Source organism: Zalophus californianus, chromosome 9 (assembly GCF_009762305.2).
Source record: "Zalophus californianus isolate mZalCal1 chromosome 9, mZalCal1.pri.v2, whole genome shotgun sequence".
In the NCBI taxonomy this organism is placed as follows: Eukaryota; Metazoa; Chordata; class Mammalia; order Carnivora; family Otariidae; genus Zalophus; species Zalophus californianus.
In genome coordinates, this window is record NC_045603.1 from 9,237,038 (window position 1) to 9,261,732 (window position 24,695).

General features: G+C 51.4%; 1 protein-coding gene across 2 annotated transcripts; it reads right to left on the reverse strand.

The window, feature by feature from the left end:
• Positions 1-1,396: 1,396 nt before the first annotated feature.
• Positions 1,397-15,316, reverse strand: MIEF1 (mitochondrial elongation factor 1). 2 transcript variants are annotated; one of them, XM_027592976.2, is made up of 6 exons: positions 15,127-15,316; positions 13,248-13,385; positions 7,321-7,471; positions 6,231-6,408; positions 5,759-6,021; positions 1,397-5,199 (listed from the first exon to the last, which is right to left on the reverse strand). In XM_027592976.2, the coding sequence occupies exons 3-6, from the start codon at positions 7,462-7,464 to the stop codon at positions 4,393-4,395; spliced, it is 1,392 nt and encodes a 463-aa protein (XP_027448777.2). In that variant the 5' UTR covers positions 7,465-7,471; positions 13,248-13,385; positions 15,127-15,316; the 3' UTR covers positions 1,397-4,392. The 2 variants fall into 2 exon arrangements, with proteins under 2 accessions (XP_027448777.2, XP_027448776.2); XM_027592975.2 differs by having other exon boundaries at positions 13,029-13,385.
• Positions 15,317-24,695: the final 9,379 nt, after the last annotated feature.

Genomic DNA, 24,695 nt, shown 5'->3' on the forward strand with positions numbered 1-24,695 from the left:
AACGAAGTTGTCTAGTCTTTCAGTACAAAGGCAGTAATATCTCTGAGCCATTACACAAGTCTTCCAAGGTGTAACTAAGGACCCCTGGGGCACGTCCTCCTTTTGCTGTATCAGGAGACCTGCCAGTGCCGCCTCAACGGACGACCACGCAGAATACTGCCCCAGGTTTGACACCACAGGAGGTCACAGATGGGTGACTCCAGTGGCAGCTTGTCCCATCCATTCTATCATGGAGACCCAGATCAAGCACTTAAAAGGTTCTCATGGCTGAAAATGGAGAAGCAGGACCACTCCCGTAGGAAAATGTTTCATACCACACACAGAAGTCAAAGCTATTGGAAAGGAGACTTTTTATTTTTTCTTTCCATGCTGTGGAAGGTCCTCATGTTCCCCAGCTTTATTTCCTCCCTCAAGGAGAAAAAACATAGCAGTTCTCTGGGTCTCAGGGCTAAGCTGCTTCTATGTGGACCTAGCCGAGGTGGGACAGAAAGACCAGTGACAGATTCCAGATCTACCAGCTGAATGCATCCGCTGCTACTGAAGGGCAGGCAAGTGACTAGAAGGCAAGTTGTGGACTTGGCCTCAGGGAGCAAGAATTTTTTTTTTTTTTAAGATTTTTTATCTTAAAACTAATGGGGTGGAAGAGGAGGCCTCTGAGGAGGCAGGATGATATTTATTTATTGAGAGAGAGGAGAGAATGGTAGAGAGCGAGCATGAGAGGGAGGAAGGTCAGAGGGAGAAGCACACTCCCTGCTGAGCAGGGAGCCCGATGCGGGACTCGATCCTGGGACTCCAGGATCATGACCTGAGCCGAAGGCAGTTGCTTAACCAACGGAGCCACCCAGGCGCCCAGGGAGCAAGAATTTAAAGACTACAAGGTGATCCGAATGAAAAGGTAAACACGCTGGACACAGCCTCAGAACCCACATCTGGTGTTTTGGCCACTTAGAATCAGCAGTGTGTAAAAGGGCCACAGCCTGACAGCTCTAGTCCCAGGTGTCCTTACCATTCTCTTTGGCCTTGAGCTTCAGCAGGAAGGGCAGAGTGGTAACCAACCCTGTGAGCAGTTTTCAGCCAGGGTCACAGTATCAAGGAAGATGTACCACGGCAGAGGACTAAGACACATGTGGGGTTCCCTACTTGCAGAACTCCTCCTGGGGCCTCTCCAGGACCTTGTGATCCTGAAGCTGATTCCTTGTCAAAACCATGTGAGTTCTCAAGGTGTGCCTGGGTGGCTCAGTTGGTTAAATGTCTGGCTCTTGATCTCGGGGTCCTGAGTTCAAGCCCTGCATTGAGCTCCATGCTGGGCGTGGAGCCTACTTTAAAAAAAAAAAGCTTTTGGTCATGATCTCAGGGTCCTGGGATTGAGCCCCGCATCCAGCTCCCTGCTCAGCTGGGAACCTCCTTGTCCCCCTCCCTCTGCTTCTGCTCTTCCCCCAGCTTGTGCTCTCTCTCTCAAATAAATAAAATCTTAAAAAAAAAAAAAAAAAGAGAATTCTCAACTTGAGTGGAGTATAAGGGAGCAACACCAGCTAATCTGGAGTGTGAACAGGGTGACCACCAGGGGCTGAGACCAAGGAGGAAAAGACTATAGGCCTCAACACAGTTTTTCCAGACATTAGTTTTTGATTATTTATTTGAGGGGGAAAAAAAAGTCACAACCAAGCATATAAAATACTGTTATCCTGAACTCATTTTTTAGGACGGGGCAACAGGGAAAAAACCAAAATACGCTTTGGAATTGATTAGGCTTTCAAGGCAATGAGTATATTTTTTAAGCATTAGGCTAACTCATGGTTTGCTAACCTAGACGGTGCAAAAAACTTCAGGCAAAGGTGGGAGTTACTGAGTAGAAAGGCAGAATGGCAGGGAGAGGCACAACATCCTTCCCCAAAGATTAAAAAAATTGGACAGCGGGGGCGGAGCGGGGCGTGGGGGTTGGGGCAGAATGTTGCCCTCTTCCATCCAAGAACCTCCAAGCACCAGACTATCTTCCATGTTTTACAAGGCTGGCCCAGCCTCAGTCAGCAAACCCTCCAGGACCAGGGCCAAGAACTCCCACTGCTTCTAGTTCTGAGGAGTTCCGGGTGGCTCTTGCTTGTGAAATGGGCAAGTTACGGTTTTTGGTTTTGTGAAACATAGTTAAGAGACAGAGATGCCCTTAGAAAGATGCTCTTTTAAGAAAGGAGATAAAATCAAACCACAATTACACCTGGCTTTGATAATTGGGGACTTCATCTTTAAAACCGCTTGTTTTTTTCAGCTCTCCTTCCAATGTTTTATATGGAATTTGGTCAGAGATGCCAGCTTGGGAAAACTAGGTCCTATTTAATACAGTAGGAAAACCAAATCCTTTATCTCAACGAAGACTAACCCATGCTTTTGCAACCTCCCCTCTCCCTTCCCTCTAATGGATACCAGACAGGTGCACGGGAACCTTCGATGCCAGGTCCCGCCCCGTACCCTCTCTGCCAGTCACCTAGGATAGTACTCAGGCACAGAGATTTTCTTTAAACTCTAATTTGATTCTGATGAACAGCTAGGATGGAGGATCTCTCTTGGGGTTCTGGGCTTTATATTTTTCATTCTCTCTCAATGGCTTCATACAAATGGCAACTGAACCACTTTAAGGAACCTTTGCAGATCCATGAGAGAAGCAGGAAAATTTTCCAAATATAGCCAAGGTTAACCCTAGTTCACAACCTCCTAATCCATGACAAAAAGGGTACAGGAATCTCTACCCTAGATTCAAAGGATAGCTGAGGTTTCAATGCTATTTAAAGAGCCATTTCATGCTGCTGTCATTGGGAAGGAATGAGACAGCTGCGGGGAGCTTCACCAGAATCTCACTGATGGAGAGGTAGTAAGAAGAGAAAAAATAAAACTTGATGGGAGAACAAAATACTGGATGGGCAGATCAGAAACAGAATTATTATTGGCTTCTTGCCACAAACAGGAAGAAAGCACAAAACAAGCAGCCGCACTGACGATGTGTGTAACCCTCCCCCCCCGCCCCCCGCCGGTCAGGATACCTCTGTCGTTGCAACACACAGTGCAGTTTTAGCAGCAGAAAACCAGAGGGAGTGTAGGAAGCCCCACATCCCTCTCCTATGTCTTATCCATGCGTGCTCTTCCTGGGTAGCACCAGTCTCCCCAGGTGCGGAGTGAGACAGGACGGGAAAGAGGTCAGCGCAGGTCTGCTTGCCCTCTGGCCTCTGGCAGGGCCTGGGGAGTTCAGCAAACGCCCCCTCATGTTCCTATGGCAGACACTGGGGAATGAAAGGCTGGCTGTGGGCCTGTTCCTGCGCTCAGGCAACGTCCTGGAAAGGCAGGGCCTCATGGGGAAGAAACACGGTCGCCAAGCCTCAACCGGTGACTGGATTTTTCAGCTGGTGCTTGCTGCCTGTCAACCTCCCTTCAACCTCTACCACAAAGGCTGTGTCCTTGAAGGCTTTGTCCTAATTGGCAATAAGGCAAGGAAGGGGCTGAACAGCAGCACCCGTGCACAGGTGCTGTCCCAACAGCCCCTTCCCCCCCCGTCTTCCCCCAGCTGCTCACACAGCAGCGCTGATCTGGACCAGCCAAGGGTGAGGCTCAGCCATCGGGCACACACACCCTTCCCTAGGCCCTCTTCACCACCGCCAGCTCCCCCACTGCAGTCTCTCTGGTGGCCACCAAAGAACACAATCTCCAAACAACGTGGCATCCAGTTTATATTGAGCCTCCCTCCTGTGTGGGTCAGTAAGTGTTCCCATGAGACCTTCTCAGCACTTAGAAATTGGAGCTGGTCAGGAGGCAGGGGAAATGGGCTTCTTCTCCAGGAACCTGGGTCAAAGGCCAGCTCTTCCACCAGCTTTACCCCCAGAAACTCTAAATACTGTCTGAGCACTCACTCTGCAGAGCTCAGCTTGGAAACGTGCAATCGTAACTCTCCGGTGACATTCAAGGAAAAGGCAACATCTTGACTAGGCAGATATGCTCCAGGGGAAAGAGCAAAACAGAAGTCGTGAACAAGAGGAAAAGACAAGAGAAGACACTGAAAAGGAACAGGCAAAAGGGCAGGGCAGACAGGGACAGAAAACCTGGGCCACAATGCAAAACACCAGCTCAGGCCAGTGCTCCACCTTCTCAATTCATTCCAGAAAAATTAGCCTGGAGCAAGGGGGAGCGGAGGAGCAGGAGCACAGTGTTTGGTAACAAAAACAGAAAGGGCTGGGTGAGAAAACAGGACCCAAGGAGATGGCATTCTGATGAGCATGAAGTGACCGGGGCGATGGCCAGCAAGACAGGAGGCACCTAGGGACCCTGTGAGGCACCAACTATGCAGTCACGTGTTTCTAACGGAGAAGCCAGGGTCTGACCACCTGACGCCCGCTTTGGCCTTCACCGGCCCTACGTCTGCAGCAGCACCTCCGGCTCAGAGAGTGAGCAATAGAGAGTATATCCCAATTCATCTATTTCTTCAGGAGTGAGCTCTGCAAATAAGTTCACCTTGGGATTTAGGGCACTGGGCAGGACTCCGGCCTCCAAGTAGCTGATGAGTCCCCTCAGGGCCTGTAAGAATCGGTCTGCCAGCATATCTAGAGACCAGTCAGCCTCCTCCTGGGCCAAGTGGAGGATAACGTTAGTGAGCTGGCTGGCAGTGAGGTGGCCCAGAGCCGGAGTGGACTTGCATATGGCCTTGAGGATCTTGAGGCACAGAGACCGGCAGCCCGAGTCGGCCTGGTCCAAAGCCCGTAGGCGGGCCGTCTCCGCGGGACGCAGGCTCAGCCGCCATAGGTTGTCATACTTCGCCAGCCGGTGTGGTCTGGCTACCAAGACGGTGTCGCCAAGGGCCACTGATGGCAAGAAGTCAATGACAAGATGCTTGTCACACTCATACTGCACTTCCAAAGTCAGGGCTTCCGGGGGTGGTGCTGGTCGGATCACATAGTCCAAGAGGGACCCAATGGCTGGCCAATTGATGGAGCCAGCCACTACCTTCTCAAACGTGTCTGCCACTGTCTTTGGGGAGAGGTAGCCCCCTACTACACAGCGGTCCCAATAACTGCTACCCCGAGGAAAATACTCTGGATTCTCACGACGAACCAGGCAGAAGCCAGGGATGTTCATGATGGTGTCCTCACCAGGGATACATGACCACAGGTTCTGCTCCAGGACAAGGGGCACGATGAGTTGGATGTGGTCCGCTGTCACCACCTGTTGGGGCACGATTATAAAGCTTTTGAGGGACTTAATCTGCTCAAGAGACAAGCATTCCCAAACACAGGTCCCACCATCTCATTTTCCCCCAACAATAAAGGAAACTACGAATTCATTCATGTCACTGTTACCAATTCAGATAGAGGGACGATTTAAACCCACATCTGTCAGGGGCACCTGAGTGGCTCAGATCTCGGTTAAGTGTCTGCCTTCGGCTCAGGTCATGATCCCGGGGTCCTGGGATCGAGCCCCGCATCGGGCTCTCTGCTCAGTGGGGAGCCTGCTTCTCCCTCTCCTTCTGCGTGTGCTCTGCCTACTTGTGCTCAATCTCTCTCTCTCTTAAATGAATAAGTTATCTTAAAAAAAAAAAAGTCTGTCAGAACAAGAAAGGGTTAAGAAGACCCAACAAATGCTACCCCAGTGGGCAGAATCCAGAAGCAGGAAGACCTTGGTCTTTCTGGCAAGCCTGGGATGCTGATCTTTGGTACCAACAACACTCTTGAGAAGCATCCCGGTCAGGACCCAACCCTACCCTTCATGGGAACCGCCTTGTTACCTGCAGGTCATCATAGAGGCTGCCACTCAGGTACATGTCCCGAAGTGGCATGTCAGGCAACTTGGCCCGCAGGAAGCTCCGGAGCTCGGCACATATGTCCACAGCAGCTTGCTTGGCCCGAGCCTGCTCACCAGCAGGGATGGCTGCCCGGTTCCGGTAGTAAGTAAGAAGTTTCTCCTGCAGGGACATGCGGAGTCGTGACTTCTTCAAGTCTACCTGGCCCTTCCTGGCCAATGGCTTGGGCCGGGGAGGGCAGAATGTATCTGCCAAGGCAAGAGAGAGAGGCACGTGAGCTCTTCCCATGCTTGCTTAGTCCATAGTTGCCTTGGCCCCGGAAAGAAGGGCCTGACACAAAAAGGCAAGTGCTTGCACAGTGCCTGGCACACATGTGCTCAAGAAACATTTGCTGAAGGCAGATGTAGTACTGAGAGCCCAGAGAGAAGTCCCAGAGGGGTAACAGCCTTTTCCTCACCCGTGTCAAAGGCTGAGGAGTCTGTGGGAAGGGTCTGCAGGGACCGGCTCAGGCCTGTCTTCATGTCCTTATTCAGCAACCGGGGGGAGCCCATCCAGTTCGGTTCTTCCCAGCTCCTTTTCCCTGAATGGCTCAGGCGGGTGGGGCTGGTAGGGGCACTGATCGCCCTATCGTACATCTGAAAGAGCAGAGGCCCGGCATAGGTAGCTTCCTGCCTGTTTCCCTTCTTCCCAGCAGCTCTGCCCTCAGGAGTTCAACTACTATTTTTCAGTAACTTCGTTTTATTCTAGATTATGGAATACTTTGCTTCACGTGGAAAATCTTAGGAAATACTAAATGATACAAATAAGAAACTAATCTACCATAACGTCACGACACAGAGACAACTTAATATACTGGTCTAGTTCTTTTTGGGAATATAGATTTGTATAATTAGGATCTGACGCTATATATACTTTTGGAACTGGATTTTTTCACTGATCACTTTTATCATTTCCCCATGCGACTAAAAATGAACCAGTGTTCAACATTACAGTACCTTTTCTGACTATACAACATTGTACCTTATGAATGTACCATAACGTTAAACACGGATTCACTTATTTAACAGATACTGAGTGGCTGCTGTGTGCCAGGCATTGTTCTAGGCGCACAGAATAAAGCAGTAAACCAAAGAGACCCAACCCTGCCCTCATGGAGCTTCCAGTCCAGTGGAGGGATACAGGTAATACATAATTAACAAGTTAAATGTGAAGTATGCAGACAGAGATAAATGTTAAGATAAATACAGTAGGAACCGGAAGTAGGAAGTGTATACGTGGTGGGACGGTTGCTATTTTAAATAAGGTAATTAAGGAAGGGTATTTTGGTTATTTGCAACCTTTTACTCGCTGGGATAGACCTATTTGTATCTCCAACGATTTCTTTAGGGCAGAGTCCTAGAAGTGGACTTAGTGCATTCTCCTCACGGCTCGTCTCATAATGCCACAGGACCAGCCCATCAGTATCAGAGTCTCGTTCCAGGTCAGCTCCACTCTGCAAAGGCAGCCTCAGCCCCTCTCCCACCCCTGCCCCGGCCGCACGCACTTACCCGCTTCACCGCCAGCGTGGCAATGCCCAGCATGGCCGCTCCACCCACCCCCAGCACCAGCCGGGCGTTGGAGAGCACAAAATCAATGGCCGTGCCGATGCCATTGTCATCCTTCTTGCCTCTGCGCTCACCAGAGCCTGCCATCGTTCACCTGGGGACAAAGGCACAACACAGCCATCACCACCTGGGACTTCGAGAGCCATCCTCCAGCTCTCCCCCAGGAGGCCAGCCCCCAACAAGTACAGGGTGTTCCGTGAATGCCAGAGACCCAAATCCTCCTGCCTCTAGCACCGCAGGCTCTCGGGTCAAGACAGAGACACCATGCTCCATGGCGTATCTGCATGCGAGGGGGAAGAGTGGATCACGCTAATTGTGAAAAAAAAAAACCTCTCCACCAATCTACTGAGATTATAGAACTAGAAAGCCTTAGCTCACTGTCATTCCTTTCTTATATTAGTGTGAAGTACCCGCCCATGCAATTCAACCCTCTCCTCTCCCTCCCCATCAGTATAATGTAGATCGTGTTTTGATCCTTTGGCTACTACTTCCTATAAGGTGAGATGTGAGAAGGTCTCATCTACTAGATTAGGATAGAAGATGCTCATCCAGTCCTGTGCCATCACTTCACCATAGGGAGGTGACTCCCTCCCTTGCCAGAGGTCCCAGCGACAAGGAATGGCAGAGCCATCTCCAGAACTCAGGACTCCCAGCTCCCAGTATGATGCTTTTCCTACCACATCATGTTTATTATAATTACCCACAGCAAACTTTCCTATTCTACTTTCTGCAAAAAAAAACAAGACAAAACAAAACAACCCCCACAAGATAACACGGACCAGGCCACTGCACACGGAGACATAACCTCAGGTCCCTACATGAGAAAGGTCTGAAGAGAAAAATAACTCTCTGGGGACACTCCCACTTGACAGATGCTTTGCTTCCTGGGGAAAGTGTTCAGGAGGGCTACAAGAAGCTCAGGTGAGGCTGGCACCATGCCACTGAGAATAAATGCCAAGGACGCTGTAGTCTTGGCTGTTAACCGGGGGGGAAAAAACAAAAAAACCCCATCTGCCCAAATGCACTTGGAAAATGAACTAAAAACGTGGTCACCTCAAAGGGAGTTCATGGGCTCCATACCAAAGAGGCTGGCTTCTCGTCCAGCGCTCAAGCAAGGGGAGTGCACATGTACTCCCCGACAACAATGGAGTCATGCCGACTGAAGTTCCCCAAATAAGCCCAATTCCCAGCAAGTTAGAACCCTGGGCCCCACACAGATAAAGGATGGCAAAGTGGTTCAGATCTGAGTACTGCTCCCACCACGGCTACTCTCCCCTGCCTCCCGTGTCCAGTTCACCAGGAGTGACACAGGGAAAACCAGCTGCAGGCCAGCCAGGGTCCCAACGCACCCAGAGTGGGAGGAGAGACAGACAGGATACCTGGGTGCGTTCTCCAGCGTAAGTAACCTTCTTTCTAATACCACTGCAACTGGATATGGCTGGCTTCACATTCCCCTGCCTCTGTCCTCCCCCTCCCCAAGAAAGAAAGAAAGATTTCTGACTCTCTTTATTCCAGCAATGGAGTTATTAAGGAACATTCACCGTCGAGTCCAAAAATACTTATCCCTAACTAGAGTTCCTAACCTTGGTGGCTCTTACAGTCAGTAGAAGCTTCAGGTTTAGGGACATAATGGGAGACTACTTGGCCAACTGAAATAAGTTCCCACACTTCATAATATGCAAAGAGCAAGCAAGGCCAGGGAGAAGAGTTCAACTACGTTACAGGTGAGGTCAGGCGAGAACGCTACTCTCCTCCCTCCAGTGGCCACTGAGAAAGATCAAACTCAGCCAAGGCAGAGTAATCCACTCAGGACAAAGGAGAACTTTACACAGCTCCCCACACATAACAATGACCACTGTTTTATTTTTTAAAAACAACCAAAGAACCCTTACTGATATAAGAGAACCCCTGGATGCAGGCACTTCCTGAACGTGATGCAGCAGGACCAGGAGATATCCTCCACCCAAGCAAGAGCCAGAAGCAGCCTCCCTGGGTCCATGTGATGACTGGTAAGAACGAGGCAGTGATGTGGCATAATAGAAAAGAGACTGAGTTTTTGAGCCGGAAATCCTGAGGATGAGCCCTGACTTATTAGCTGGGTGACTTCCACAAGTTACCTCACCTCTCAGCTATGAAAAGGGGGTAATTATGCCTGCATGGCCTGAATCATAAGGTTGTAGCGAGGAAAGAACATCTACAAAAATACTATACGTGAACACCTTATGAACTGTAAAAGTCCTCCACGAACACTGGCTGTCATGAAGTCTTTTGTGATTTCCATCAACGGGACAAAAGGTCAACTTCCAGAAGGCAGTCAGCAATCCAGACTATCCTGAGTTACATTTTTCCTTCTGAGATGGAGTTAAGAATGACCTCTAAAACGCACATTGAGGGCGCCTGGGTGGCTCAGTTGGTGAAGCGGCTGCCTGCGGCTCAGGTCATGGTCCTGGAGTCCCGGGATCGAGTCCCGCATCGGGCTCCCTGCTCAGCGGGGGTTCTGCTTCTCCCTCTGACCCTCTTCCCTCTCGTGCTCTCTGTCTCTCATTCTCTCTCTCTCAAATAAATAAATAAAATCTTAAAAAAATAAATAAATAAATAAAACGCACATTGATGCTATTCTGGCTTGAGACCAAAACTATTAAGTTGGGTAGGCTTGAGAGAAGGCTTTTCCTCCTCTAGAGCAATGTGCTCACCCCATCCAAGGACCAGATGATGTCAAGACTTGGTGACCTGGGAGAGGAGAGTGCTTCCATGAGCTTCAGCAAGGAGATAAAAGTTCTCGTCTTTTTTTTTTTTTTTAAGACTTTCTCTATTTGTCAGAGAGAGAGAGAGAGAGAGTGAGAGCACAAGCAGGGGGAGTGGCAGGGAGAGGGAGAAGCAGGCTCCCCACTGAGTAAGGAGCCTGATGCAGAACTCGATTCCAGGACCCTGGGATCATAACCTGAGCCCAAGGCAGACGCTTAACCGCCTGAGCCACCCAGGCGCCCCTAAAAGTTCTTGTTCTAAAACTAACTTGTTCCAGTCGAAACTGCTTATCCACTGCACATTGTCCACTCAGGTTCTGCTGCACTAGCTTGCCTATTAGGAGACAGAAATCCATCCTGCAAGGAGGGGGAGCCTGGCTCCTCAGTGCAAGCAAGAAGAAGCACTGTTGTTTAATGGGTACAGAGTTTCAGTTTTGCAAGATGAAAAAGTTCTGGAGCTCTGTGACACAACAATCTGAATAGTCCTAACACTACTGAACTGCACACTAAAAAATGGTTAAAGTAGTTTTTTTAAAAGATGACAAAGTAGGAGGAGAAGGAACACCAACATGGCAGGTAGGGCTGGGGATGGAGAGTCTCAGCACCGCCAACTTTTGAGGCAAATTTTTAACCTGTCTACCCAGATACAAAAATGGGAATAGAAATACTCATTACCCCCGATGTAGCAGGGATAATGAGTCATGGTGGTCCAATAGCTTCCCAGGATGACAGCACAGAACTATGAAAATTCCAACTTATTTTACTTGAGAAAGTCCTAGGACTTAAACTTGTCTGGCTTGAGTACATGTGAGGCCAGCGAACGTGCACCGAGTGTGTACCACGTGCTGGGCATCTGACACATCTCCTCACACCACCACCACCACCACCACCACCACCACCACCACCACCACCACCACCACCACCACCACCACCACCACCACCACCACCACCACCACCACGACGTCAGTCGTACTGTTCTCTCCAACTTACAGATGATGAAACGGAGGCAGAGGGGAAGTAATGGCCCAAGGTTATAGGGTCAGTAAGCTCTAAGATTGGAACCTGGAGCTCCTGCTGCTGGGGAGAAGTAGTTTAAGGAGTCCCAGGCAGCTTGCAACGCCACCTGCTCACATCTCCTCTCTATTAACCAGGAGACCATACACTTCTTGGAGGCATTCCGGCACACTCACTGCCATGTCCCCATGGCCAGCAGTATTTGACACTTAGTGCGTGTTCATTGCACAAATGAGCTATTAACCCTATGGGGTATTTTTGGTTTTTTGAGGAGATGGTGATGGCGATTTGTAACCCAACTCACAGTCAAACTAGATTAAGAACACAAAAACTCAGTAACTCACTAGCTCCCTTCCAGATCCGCTACCCCTCCCTTGTGCAGGCAGGCTCCCATGGGCATCAGCCCTCCCTTGGGCCCCCCACCGCTGAAGGCCAGTCTGCCAGTCAACCTAAGTGGCTGAGGCGAACCAAAAGCCATTACACAAGGCTCCCGCTCCCCCCAACCACTTTCCCTCTCAATCAAAAACAGCACCCTCACCCAGCTGGCAAGCCTTACACCTCAGTTAGTCTTCATTTTCCTTTCTCCTCTTCCAGCCTCAGCCAACTGGTCACCAAGCCCCACTGCAGTGCACGCTGTATTTACGGGCAGCCACCCTACCCCCTCCATTGCCCGTGTTTTCTGGCCACATGTGCTGCCTCTAATAGCTCTCACCAACTTCTCCATGCTGCCACTGCCACAATCCCTCTTCTGTGCCTGTCCCCCGCTTCCCAAAGCTGTGACGGTCCCCCTCTTCTCAGATGTCACCATCTCTTCAATAGGGGAGTCGGTGTCCTTGCCAGCTTGGTCCAGCCTCAACTCTGGCCCTTGCTGTACAGGTCTGCCATCCTAGCCACAGCAGACTCAAGTTTCCAGACTACCAATACAGTTTCCACCACCGTATTTGCTTATTCTTGCCCATCTGCCTGGCAAGCTTTTCTCACTTGAGGCAGCCCTCAAACATCTCCTTTTCTACAGCCGCCCACGATTCCCCTACCACCACCCCACCGCAGGCAGAGTCCTGTCCTCAGGCCCATCTCCAAGGGTCTTTACATGACCCTCTAGGACGGAGCTGCTCTCACTGGGATGACTTCCTGTTGATCTCCACATTAGACTGAGTCCCCTGATGGACCTTATCATTCACCTTTATCCCAGGGCCTGCCAGAATGCCAGAGCCATAGAAGGCCCTCTGGAAAAGTTGCTGAAATAGATATACTCATTAGGTTAGAGCGGGACTTCTTGATACACTGCTATCAGGAGTAAACAGAGCTAACATACCACCTACTAAGCACCATTCCAAATGCTGTGTGTGCACGGTCTCATTTAATTTTCAAAATAACCTGGACAAAAAAGGTACCATTCGCTCCACTTTACAAATGAGGAAATGGAGGCCTGGAAAAGTCTAGTGATTTGCCCTAAATCCCACAGCTATTAGCAGCAGTGCTGGGATATGAACGCAGACACGGTCCTTTGCAGTCTACACACTATGCTTGCCTTATAGACTGTGCTGTAACAGAATCTAGTTGTGTCTGGAGAGTACGATCTGACCCACAAGGTAAGTGAATCCACTGGAGGATGAGCCAGCCTAGAACTGAGCTCTAATAGTTTTAACCAGTATCTTTTCTAACACTTTCATATGTAAAATGTTTCATGAAATAAGATGGTGATAGTAATTGTTCTGGTGGGGCTTGAAACTCAGGGCCGATTTCTCCTCAATAAGGAAACCTACTTCTGTTAACGTCTGTATTTCCTCCATTGAATCCTAGTGACTATGGTCACTGAAAAGAAAGGTTCCTCTCTCCAGGTCCCCTACATCCAAAAAAAAAAAAAAGAAACCTATAGGATTGTCTACCTACCTGAGGCTTCTTACTGCATCTGTGAGGTAGGGATGGGAAAGAGCAGGAGTGTCTACGGAAGACACCTTTGTTCTCTTTCCCTTGGAATTAGGATGAGAGGGGAAAGGAGGGGATCCTAAATAATTCCCCCCAATTTGCTGTGGAGAAGACCAGGCCCTTTTCCAGCTGCCTCTCCCCGGGCCTCAGGATCCTCTAGCTTCTGATTTTTCCGGAACTCACGGCGGATGGGAGGCAAGGTAGAAGTCTCGGTCAGTGTAGCGAAGCTCTCGACCCTGGCGCAGCAGGGCCCGGTAGAGACTGAGCACCGCCTCTCGGCTCCATGGGGCCATGGGGGACAGGCAGGGGCTGGGCGTCAAGCTATAAGCAGAAGGGAAAAAACAGAAGCCTAGAATCAGAATTAATGATGGAAGGGGGTATAGAGACTATCTAAAATTCAGGAGTTCTTAATCTGGGTCTCAGAGACCCACCAAGGTTACACTATGACTTAGCGGCAGGTCTAGGAGTAGACCCAGCCTCTCAATCCCCTCTTCTGGGAAAATACAGGTTATGTTGAAGGGCCAGGGTTTCAATCTTGGCTCTGCCATTTACCAGCCATATGACTTTGGGCAAAGTACTTAACCCTTCAGAGCACCAGCTTCCTCAGTTGTAAAACGGAGATGATATTATATTAAAGAGTACCTACCTACCGCTTAGGGTTATTTTGAGAACTGTGTGAAATAACCCATGTAAAGCATCTATAATAGAACTTCACCACAAGGGGTGGTCGAGAGTGGCAAGGACTCTCAGCCATACTTGAATCCTGCCACCACCACTCATGATGATTACCTTGGGCGAGTTTCTTAAGCTCTGTGCCTACCTCAGTTTTCCATCTGTAAAATGAGGATTAAGACTGTATTCTGCCCACATGGTTGGTAAATAAGTTAATGTATGTAAATGTGTTTAGAATAGTGCTTGGCACATACTAAGCACTCAATCAGGGTTAGCTTCTAGTGGGGCCTAGCCTGGTTTCTAAGTACTCAATAAATATACTAGATTTAGTTACACGTAAACTGCCACCATCTCCTTTCGGTAACAAGGAACCTTTACACAGGTACAGGGTGTCCTTTATAAAACGCTTTGTCATCCATTACCACATTTAAATTAAGGAACTACCATGAGGTGGTCAGGGGTCCGAACAATGACAGTGAACACTGACTGGGTGTGTACTATATACCATGCAAGTTCCAAGCATATCCACAGAATGTCCCATCTCACTCTATCAACAAACCCAGTGTCATTATCCCCATTTTAAGTGGAAGAAATTGAAGCTCCCAGAGGGAAGTAACTTGCCCACGGGCACACAGCTGGAAAGGAGGAGGGCTGCATTCCTGACCCCAACTCTGCCTGCCTCTCTAAGGATAGTTACCATTTGCTCGGGCCTTACCATGTAGAGCATGGGTGCTCTACAAACTTTCCCAGCACAAATAAGGCCCCCCAAAATAAGCTGGATGAAAGAATCAACGTCCCTATGTGGAAGCAACCATCACCTCTATTTCAGATATAAAGAAATGAGACTGAATGGGGGAGGTATTTGGGAAAAAAAATCTGAACTTTGGGCCCAAAGTCAGTTAGCCATCAGCGTCTGGCCTCACTAACTTCCTGCGCGAGCCTGAGCAAGCCACCGTCCCTGTCCTTTCTCCCTCAACTGTAGAGGGGCTCCTCTCGGCCCCAAGGGCCCCCCGGAGTGGGGAGAGATGAATCCAGAAAATCAACAGGAAAAGTGCTTTATGAGGTTTGAGGCGACTGTCACACGAAGGCTGTTACTACAAGGTCGCTCGGCAATTGAGCGACTGAGCCCTGGTCGGTTCCCAGTTCCTGCCTCGACCCTGGGGGACGAGGCCGAGGCGGGATGGGGAGACCCCGGGCTGGGTCAGGCCGGATCGGGGGCCCTGGGAGGCCTCCGGAGGCTGGGGCGGGGCCACAGAGCGGCATCCCAGGGGCAAACCAGAGCGGTCTGGGGAGCGACCCCCGGTGGCCAGGTTTGGGGGGCGTCGGGCGCGGCCTTGAGCGGAGGCTCGGCGAGCCCCGGGCCCCTGGCCCCGCTCCTCCCCTCACTCACCCGCGGGACTGCGCGCGCTACCACTCCTCGGGATTCGCCTCTCGCCCGGTATCTCTCCCGGGGTCACCCACCAACATGGCCCCTTCACTTCCGGGACACGACCTTGCGCACGGAGTTGAGGGGAGGGACTGAAGGGAGCGTGGGGGCGGGCGGAGGCGGGAGGACTTCCGCTCTTCCCTGCCGCGACCTCTCTCGGGGCGGGGCCTGGGGCTCCAACGGGCCGCGCCCCCTCAGGCGGAGTTTGTCCCGCCTCCGTGCGTGACGTCACCAAGGACAGGCCCGCGGAGGCCGTTCGGGGCCCTGCCCCCGCCCGAGAGTCGTGGTGCGGTGGGCGGGAGTGGACCGAGGGTCGGAGGACCCGGGTTGGCCGCTCAGTGCCGCATGCCCGCTGTGTGGGGGTAGGGCTCCACCCTCTGCCAGCCTCGTGGTCTGTCAGGGGGGTCAAGCCAGACCCCAGCACCGACTGCCGAGCCCGGGCTGGGGCCGTGGGGGTACCTGGGGATTCTGACACTAATAATATCCTCCGTCTTGGCTTTCACAGCTCCTCCAAATCCAGATCGCTTTCTCAGCTCGCTTTCTTTTTTCATCCCTCCCGTGCTCTTCCTGCTCCCCAGGCCCTTTGGCTCCTGACAGACTCCTACCCTTGAAGGTCCACCTCAAATATTCCCTCCGGAAGTCATCAGGTGCCCGACAAGGGCACCTCCTTAGGGCCACGCAGAAATGTCTGAACACTGCCGCTGGGGCTCCTAACCCTTTCGATGACAAAATGTGTTCACTGGCACCAGTTATTTGTCGGGCACTGTTACTTAATTTATCCATTTGCTTCTCTGTCTCTCACTAGATTCGAGGGCAGGACCTATGTCTTATGGAATCCTTAAGGCCCCTCCCCACCGCATCTCCATGGTGCCCAGGGAGGCCAGGCAAGCAAGGTTTGGAGTCCGGCCCTGGGGGGCTCCCAGTTCCAGCTCCACCACTTAAGGACTGCCCTCAGCCAAATTCCCTAACCTCAGCCGGGGACTCTGAGAATTACAAAGTATCTAGAGGAGCAGGTGGGCACTTAGGGAGCAATTGCCAGCCACTTTATTGATTCCTGCAGCAAATCCTTATCAGGGGTCTCTAATGGGGCAGGCATTGCCTCAGGTATTGCAGGGCAAGGAATGATGGGGTCCTGTCTTCTAGCCAGGGCTAGACAGGAGGTGAGACCAGCTAGGAGGACCGCGCTGGGTGACAGGATGGGGTGAGGGGAGTGTGGTGGGGCGGAGGGGGTGGCTGTCCTACATGGCGTGGGTGACATGTGGATCTTCCCTTTTTCTTGTGGCCGTGGACACCATTCAGTGCTGCCCTTCTTGACCTTCAAAGCCTTCGCTATGGCTTCCACTGTAGGAGAACCAGGAGCTGTTTTCTTCACTTTCAGCTCCATCTTCGTGCAAAAGGTCCCTGAGTTGCATTGCCAGAGGATCAGTCTGGCTGGAGGAGGACTGAATGCACCAAGGGCTAAAGCAGGGAGACTGGTCAGAAAGCTGTGACAGAACCCTGGTGGGGACAGGACAGGGGCTCAAACCAGGGAGACGGCAGTGGAGGGAAGGAGTGGTCAGATCCTGGAAGTCTTTGGAGGGGAAAGCCACTGCTTGTGTGGGGTGTGAGAGAGAAGGGTCACCGTGGCTTCAGGGTTCCGCCTGAGCAACAGCCTTGCTGCCTCCCTCCACCAGCTTAGTTAGGAGCATATTCCAAGTGTTCCAAATTGCTAGCAAAAGGCTGTTTTCCAGGGGCCTCAGGTCTCCGCTCAGATAAGGGGCGACTTCCCTGTGTTGTAAGGAGCCCGGCAGCACTGGAGAGGTGGTGAACCCCTAGGATTTCTGGGAAAGGGAGGGCCCAGTTGGGGGCCTCAAGGAGGGAGGCTTAAGACTTAGGAGCGAAGATGGTGTGGAGGTTGGGGCTTTTAGGCTAGGATCCCCGGGGCCAGCTTGGCATGGGGAGACCAGGATGAAATTCAGCAATTCTCTCCCCTCACACTCACAGTGTGGGAGCACTGGACACTTAGAGCCGCCTTTATGAAGCACTTCTTGTGTGTCAGACCATCGGGACTGAATGCTTTACGAACATTGTATTATGTCTAATCCCAGCGGTCCTGCTTGGTAGGCATCTTTATCCCCATTTTATAGATGGGAAATCCAAGACTGAGAGAGGTTTGCCCATTTCTCTGACACTGAGCTAGGCAACTGAGAGGCTCCCAGTAAAACTCATGTCTGTCTTACCCCCAAAACGTGTGTTCTTTCCACCCTTCTGGGCTGCCCTACTTTGCTTGATAAAGAAATAAGTTTGTGACCCAAATAAATCTAATTGTGGACATTTCCAGCTGGAAGACCAGGTGACCTTTCATAGCCCTCCTGACCCTCCTGCTCTATAAAATATTATTTTTAGGAGGGAAAGGGAGAGGCTCCTGCGGGCCTGCCTTTCAAATCAGCTCCCCTAGACTCTTCTGGGTCTTCTCTTTACTTCCGGACTCACAGCACTCATTCCTGCTCCCAGTCTCCCATGACAATGGGCGAGGGCAGTGAGGCAGGCATCTGGGACCCATGTGCATCCATGGTGACTTTGTAGGCCTGAGACCCTTGGCAAGGAGCACTGACCCAAATGTCAGGGCCCCGCCGGGTTGATGGGACAAAGGGCCCTCTGGGATCTCTCGGATACTGCAGCTTTGACATAATTTGGATGTTGGCAATGGCATCTTCTGGGGTCACGGATAGAGGGTGAGTGGGAAGCCCTTGTTCACCAGAGCGATGACTCACACCAGTAGTAAATATTTAATTATGGAATGGAGTGAACAAACAAACGAATGAATGAATGAATGAATATTTTCCAGAAGGACAGGGCCTGGAAGAGAGGGACCATTTCCCCGAGTCAGGCCAGTCAAATCCAGTTGAATTGAAAGAGGCGGTGGGATGGTGGTGGGCAGGGGCAAGTGATTTAAGCTTCACGTGCCTTGGTTTCCTCATCTGTGAGCTGGAGATGGAGTTAAAGGAACTGCCCTCCTTGGGCTGTTGAGGATTAAATGTGAGAGGGCGTGCAAGGGGTCATCGGGGGCCTGACACCTGGTAAACGCACAGTACGCAGAGATTTGTGTTATTATGAGGTCTCTCTCTCTCTCTCTCTCTCTCTCTCTGTCCTCGTGTGTGGATAGGGACATGGGAATACTGGCTCACAAACAGACTTTGAAAACGCAGGACACCAGTTCCAGGGCAGGAACTCAGGGAAGTCTCAAGCTATGGCCTTTGGGCCCTGGAAAGGCCTCAGTGGTCAGGGGTCTGGGCTCCAGAGGATGAAGGCAGGATACTGGAACGAAATGAACAAAAATATGAGGCCATGAGGATCAACCACCGTTGCTCCCAAGCAGTCTGTCATTCAGCATGTAGTGAGCACCTAGCATGAGCCAAGACTAGAGTGGGGAATGTAGAGTAAAACACGCAGTTCCTGTCCTCAAGAGGGCCAGGGTCAAGAGGGGGGCAGACAGGTGCACAGACAGTTGCATGGAGAGGAGCCTTTGCCAGTGCAGAAGCAGGGTTGCGTGGGCACCAGCTGGATAGGGAGGCAAAGGGATGAGACCCAAAGCTGGACGGCGAGCATGCCAAGGTTTCCCGGGGACGAGGTGATAGTCTGCAAGGTGTGCTCTGAGCTGTTATGCTGGCGCCCTTAGTCTGCAGTCAGTCATGGGTTTGAATCCCAGCTCTGCTACCTGACAGCTGGGGGACCTTCAGCAAGGTTCTGAACAGCTCTGAGTCTTGGTTTAAATGGGATTAAAGTACCTAAGCAATCTGATCTTGAAATCCACTCATGCTAACTAAGATGGAGGGAGAGTGAAGCGGTGCATATCAGTGTATTAAGGGTATATCTGTAATGAGAAATAAAACTATGGCTGAGGCCTTAGGGAGTTCAGGTGATGGTACAGGGGCAGGAGTGGTCCCGGCAAAGGATGGGGTCTCCTGCCCATTGTAGAGTTCAAAGAACGAGAGCCGGAGAACTCAGGAAGGAGAGGCCCGAGATGAGACTGGGGAGGAAGGCAGGGCCTAGCAGGCCAAGCCAGGATTTTGACCCTGAGCCAACAGCAAGAGGGACGTTTGAGCTAGGCCTCAGACTTCCGTCTGGGAAAGAGCTGCCTGGTCCCCTTTACAGGGACTAGACTGATGGGCTAAGACATGCAGATTGGTCCCCAGGCCATGCGGTGCCCCTTGAGAGCCATCAACAGACAGTGGGAGTGAGCATGGCTCTTTGTGTGCTGACACTTGCACATACAATCGCCCGACCCTCATCACAGCCATGTGGGGATAAGACTGTCACTGCCCCAGTTACATCCATCCAAGGAGGCAGGACCTCGAAGAGCCATAAGCAGCGGGACTAGGATCTGAACTCCACTCTGGGGATTGAAGGGTCCCCTGGGATAGATGAAGTCACTCGGGGCAAGAGTGGAGAAGAGGGCACAGAAGGGGAGATCTGGGGACACTGATGTCTAAGGCCGAGGAAGCAGAAGACACTGCAGAAGACAGGGGTCTCCTGGAGGCTTGGGGAGAGGAGGGTGTGGCCACAGAGGCTGGTGCTCCAGCCAGTCTGAGACCAGCCTTGCCCAGTTAGGGCTGGTCCCAGACTCTCTCACTTCGGTGAGAGCCCAGGGGCAAAAGAATACACGGGAAGGTGGAAAGGGAGACAGTAACTTTGCTGGGAGGGGAAAGGGTGAGAGGAGAGGCCAGTTGGAGGGAGGAAAAGTGGGCAGGGTGGGGGTGGCAGTGGGCTGGTGTGTGTTCCAGCCTGAGGAGGGGAGGAGAGGAGCCAGTCCAGGCAGAGGAGTTAAAAGCCCCAGAGACAGTGAGCCCTCACTGGAGCGAAGTCCACAGATGCTGCTCACCCAGGGGGCAGGGGGAGGGAAAGCCCCAGGCTTCCCTGACATATAGGCAGAGAAGGTGAGTCCCTGTGACCAGGGTCTTACGAGTCTCGTGCCCTTTACTCTGCGTAGCAGGATGCCTTATAAAATTGAGACCCTCTTACCTGGGCTGATGGAGTAATGGAGGAGTTGGCTGTAACTGGATCGCAAAGCTCCGGGACGTGAGCTGGCCAGGGACCTGGAAATCACTCTCAGAGTGAGCACCTCCCTCCTAATGGAGTTTGCTGTCATCCGAGGTCATCGATCCTGTATTCACCAGACTAAAACCTGATATCCCTGGACAGGAGTGAGGTTCCCCCATTAGCCTGTGAAAGCTTTGCTGCCTACATTGTGCCAGGTGGTGCCGAACAGGCACGGGGAATGTGAGCTCATTCACTGAATACCCTCCCTCGGGCAGGTGCAGGAGGGGGGGCCAGGACTGGCAGATGCGCAGGGGCTCCACCTCTGCCCACGTGTGCCCCCTCTGTGAGTACAGTGCCCCTGCCCAGAGCAGTCGCTCAGTGAATGTCCATCAATGTCCCTTTCTGTCCTTTATTTATACCCACTGATCCTACTACAGTCCTGCGAGGGCTGGATAGCAGTGTACCTACTTTACAGATGAGGCAGCACCACTCAGGCTGATTATAGCCTCCACCTCCTCTAGGGGTAAACTGGAGGCCTCCATGCTGGAGTAGACCAAGAACTGTTCTCTTCACTCCACAAAGAGCTTTGCAAGACCCAGAAAATTATAAAAGACAGCTTTCCAGGTTTGCTCAAATATTCAATGATCTGGCAGCACTGGGTTCCCCACTTATGCTAAGGAGCAGCCACCAACTTTGGACAGAGTTTGAGCTCCTCAGTTCACCCCCAATCCCCACCATGCCCTATTGTCTCATCCACTGGTGCTCCCTCATTTACATTACGTTACCCTTTGGGCTCCTGTGGTCTGCTGAGTCTGCTAAGACCTGAGGCCTCGTGAGGGTCACAGCTGTTAGACACTTGAGAGTTTATCCAGGTCAGCCCCTCCCTGCTGGCCCCAGGGTACATGCACACATGTGTGCATGCACACACACACACACACACACACGCACACCTGTATAGACACCCAGAGAGAGAAGAGACTGGCCAAATTATACTTTTTAAGAAATTTGTATCTTTGGTATATTCATCTGGAATTCACTCTGGTGTAAGGAGTGAGGTAGGGATTGTAATCTTTCTTCTCAATGGCTGTCAGATATTTATGAAATAATCTTTCCTTCCCCCAGTGTCATTTATATCATATACTAAATTCCTGTGTGAATTTAAGGACCCCCATTTTCATGATACTTCAAATTTGCTGACTCCTGGGTCAGTGTGACCTCCTCCAAGTCACAGCTCTGATAGGGCTTCTTTGAGTTGTTGGGGGGTCAGAGCTCCACTGAAACCAACTCAGTTGGGTTTGTCCTAAGGATGACCAGAGCCAGGTACTGATCTCATGGCTGCTTCTCTCTGCACTTGTGTCATTTGCCCCCTTTCCAACCTGCTTCCTCTGATTGGCTCAGCTCACCTCTTCAAAACAAGCCATGTCATGAATAGTGCTGTTGAGCCTGTAGGTGAATTTCAGTAAGTTTTCTACCCCAGGCCAAGGAGGTGGGACAAGGAAGATGAAAAGATAGCGAGACTCCCTGGAGCTACATCAAGAACTTTGACTTGCTACTGTAGGTGATGGGGAACCATAGACTATTTTAAAGTTGGGAGCAGGTGGTGACTGGATCAGATCCATAAGGTACAGGCAGGACTGCTGGGTGTGGTGGTTCATGTTACACACTGCACAAGGGCACCACATCCAAGGGGCACCTTTCACATCATAGACCTTGTGGAGTTGTATGTTTCCTGTGACATTTCTTTGGCAGAAGACAGTGAATTGTCTTGTTCTAATGAAATCAGTGCATTACGGCAATTTTCCGATAGGTGGAAATAAAATGTCTTGGGTGAAGGGATGCCTTTCTCAATTTGCACAGAAGCCTGCATGGGCTGGCAGTGACCCTGCCTTGAGGATGGATTGCCAGGGAAAGGGAGAAGAGGGAGAGCAAGGCATGTCTGCATTTCCAGGTCAGAGTCTGGGGTGTATGGCAACACAGTAATTAAGACAAGATACATTCCAGAGGATGCACAGAGCTTGGGATGACCCTGAGTGCGGTTTAGAGGTTGAGTTGTAATGTTTGTGCATGCTCTTGGTCCCTTTGAGTCTTAGAACTTGACCCCCGATGTCCTCGTGCTCACTGATCGGCAGAAGAGCCTCTCTTCCCCCAGGGGTCCTCTGCAATCCCACAGCCCGGCACAGACTAGAGAATGGGAGGAACCCTCTCTAGACATGGCTCCCTAATGGGAAAGCCATTCTCACCACCTTCTCATATCAGATGGGCAGGGGAGGAAACATCTACCCAGCTGGAAGGGCAGGCAACCACAAGCAGACCTGAGGCCCCTCTTACCAGATCACGGAGGCAAAACCCGGCACCATCCTGGGCTGTGCTTGGTAACTTCTAAGGGTGTTGATGACACCGGCTGGCAAAGCCTCGCGTTGATGCAGAGTGGTGGGCCTCCATGCTTGGTGACTCGGAAGGGGGACAGATGAACCCTGACTAAGGAAGGTGGCAGAGTGCAGGGTCTTCGGGGCCCCACTGGGGATGTGCCAGGGGGTGGAATATCAACATCTCCTATTAGTGCGAGTGGGGTCTGGGAGACAAGCAGCTCTGAGGAAGGGTGAGTTGTTACATGCACACCACGTTGGGACAGGTCAGCGGGATTTGGTGAGAGCTGCTGGGCCTGGGCAGAGTGCTGGGGACACACAGGTGAGGAAGACATGCCCGGCCGGGCTGTGTAGGCAGCAGATGTTCCAGAGCTGTTCATCCTCCAAGGTCTGCCACCGTCCTGTGTGAGCTCTGGAACCTTCAGCTCCTCGGCTGCGAAAGGGGAGAAGAAGAACACGTACCCCTTGCCCTGCACGCCTTCAACACTTGCACGTTCCCCTAGCATTGCCTTCATCATCGTGCTAGTCTTGGTTTTTTTTTTCTTTGTAATTTTCTGTGAGTCTAATTAGCTATATACATCTTTCCATTTTTGTGGCGTCTACTTGTACATGCTGCCTCAAATCCCACCTGACATCCAGTTGGAAGAGGGGGAGGAAGAGAAGGCCGGCCTGCACCGCTGGTTGTGGCCGTTCCTGGCTATCCCACTAGGAGGCAGCACAGCACCGTGAGAAGGGGTGGCGGAGACCCTGGTCCGAACTCCCACCGGGAGCTGTGTGCCTTTGAGCAATTTACTTATACCCTTAATCTCCCCAAATCCTAGCCTCCCCACCCCCACAATCTTGCAGGCTGGTAAGAATCCCCCCCAAAAACCATTTATATTACATGAAGTAATGTATGCAAACTGCCTGGCATGTATACAGTAGGTGCTCAATGGTTGTATATGCCTATTGTAGTGGTCCTTAACCACAAGAGTGATTTTATCCCCCCGGGGGGGACATTTAACAATATCTGGGGACATGTTTGGTTGTCACACTTGGGGGAGTGGATTCATCTAGTGAGTAGGGGTCAGGGATCCTGCTAACACCCTGCAATGTACAGGACAGCCCCCCCCCCGCCCACACAGAATTATCTGGCTACGTTGTCACTAGTGGTGAGGTCGAGAAACCTGCAGTCGGTTACTCACAATCGATTTTGAGCTCCTAGAGGGCAGAAAATGTGTCTTCATTTCTGTATCTTCCCTGGGGCCCGTCACGGTGTGCAGTGAGTGAGTGAGTGCGGGGTTGAGCTGAAAAGTGAGTAGTGACAAGAAGTGGCATGGATACGGGGGGAGGGGGGAAGGACTGAGGTGTCAAACCAAAAAGACTAATTCATAGAGTGGGGTCACATGCCTAACTGCATTAGCCTGGGGGCTTCCTAAGAGATGAATTTAATTTGCAAAAACAAAATTGCTTCTAAGCATCCTCATCGGATTGCTTTAAATGCTGGTGATCAAGGGGACCCTTCAAGAGCTTTATAGAAGAACTGAGTGCCCCCCTTCGGAGCCTCTGCCCCAGGACGTTACAATGGGCTGGACTGGCTGAGTCAGGAAGTTCTCTGCCTCCTACAAATCTCAAGAATGTTGTGTGTTCTTCCCACCACCAACCTGCACCCCAGACCCTGGCCACTATTTGTAGAACCAAATGGTAAACAGTCTAAAAGTCCCATTACTGGGTAGCAGTGGACCAACTGGCAGAGCAGAACAGGGAATGGAGACAGTTATTTTTGACTATGTGATGGACAGTCACGTGGACGAGGGCCTGGCCTTGTCTCATGTGAACTTCTAGAAGGCAGAGCATCCAAAAAGGCCTGGTGTGAGGCATGCTGGGTCTTCAGAAAGGCTGCCCAGCAGGACACACCAAAGGTTCTCATTATACCATGGGCACGGATGCAGTGTGATACTCGACAGAAATGGCAAGTCTTGGCCAGGCTGGGCCAGTAACTGAGCCGGGGGTGGGAGGGCAGCTAATCCTGTGGGCAAGGCCCTATAGAAGAAGAAGTTTGGGTCATAGAATACCTACTGTCCTCAGGTGGGCAGGTAGGTTGTATGTGATAGAAGCCAGGCAGAGTGGGACATTCAGGGAGCAGGGTATCTGGGAAGTGGGGGTTAT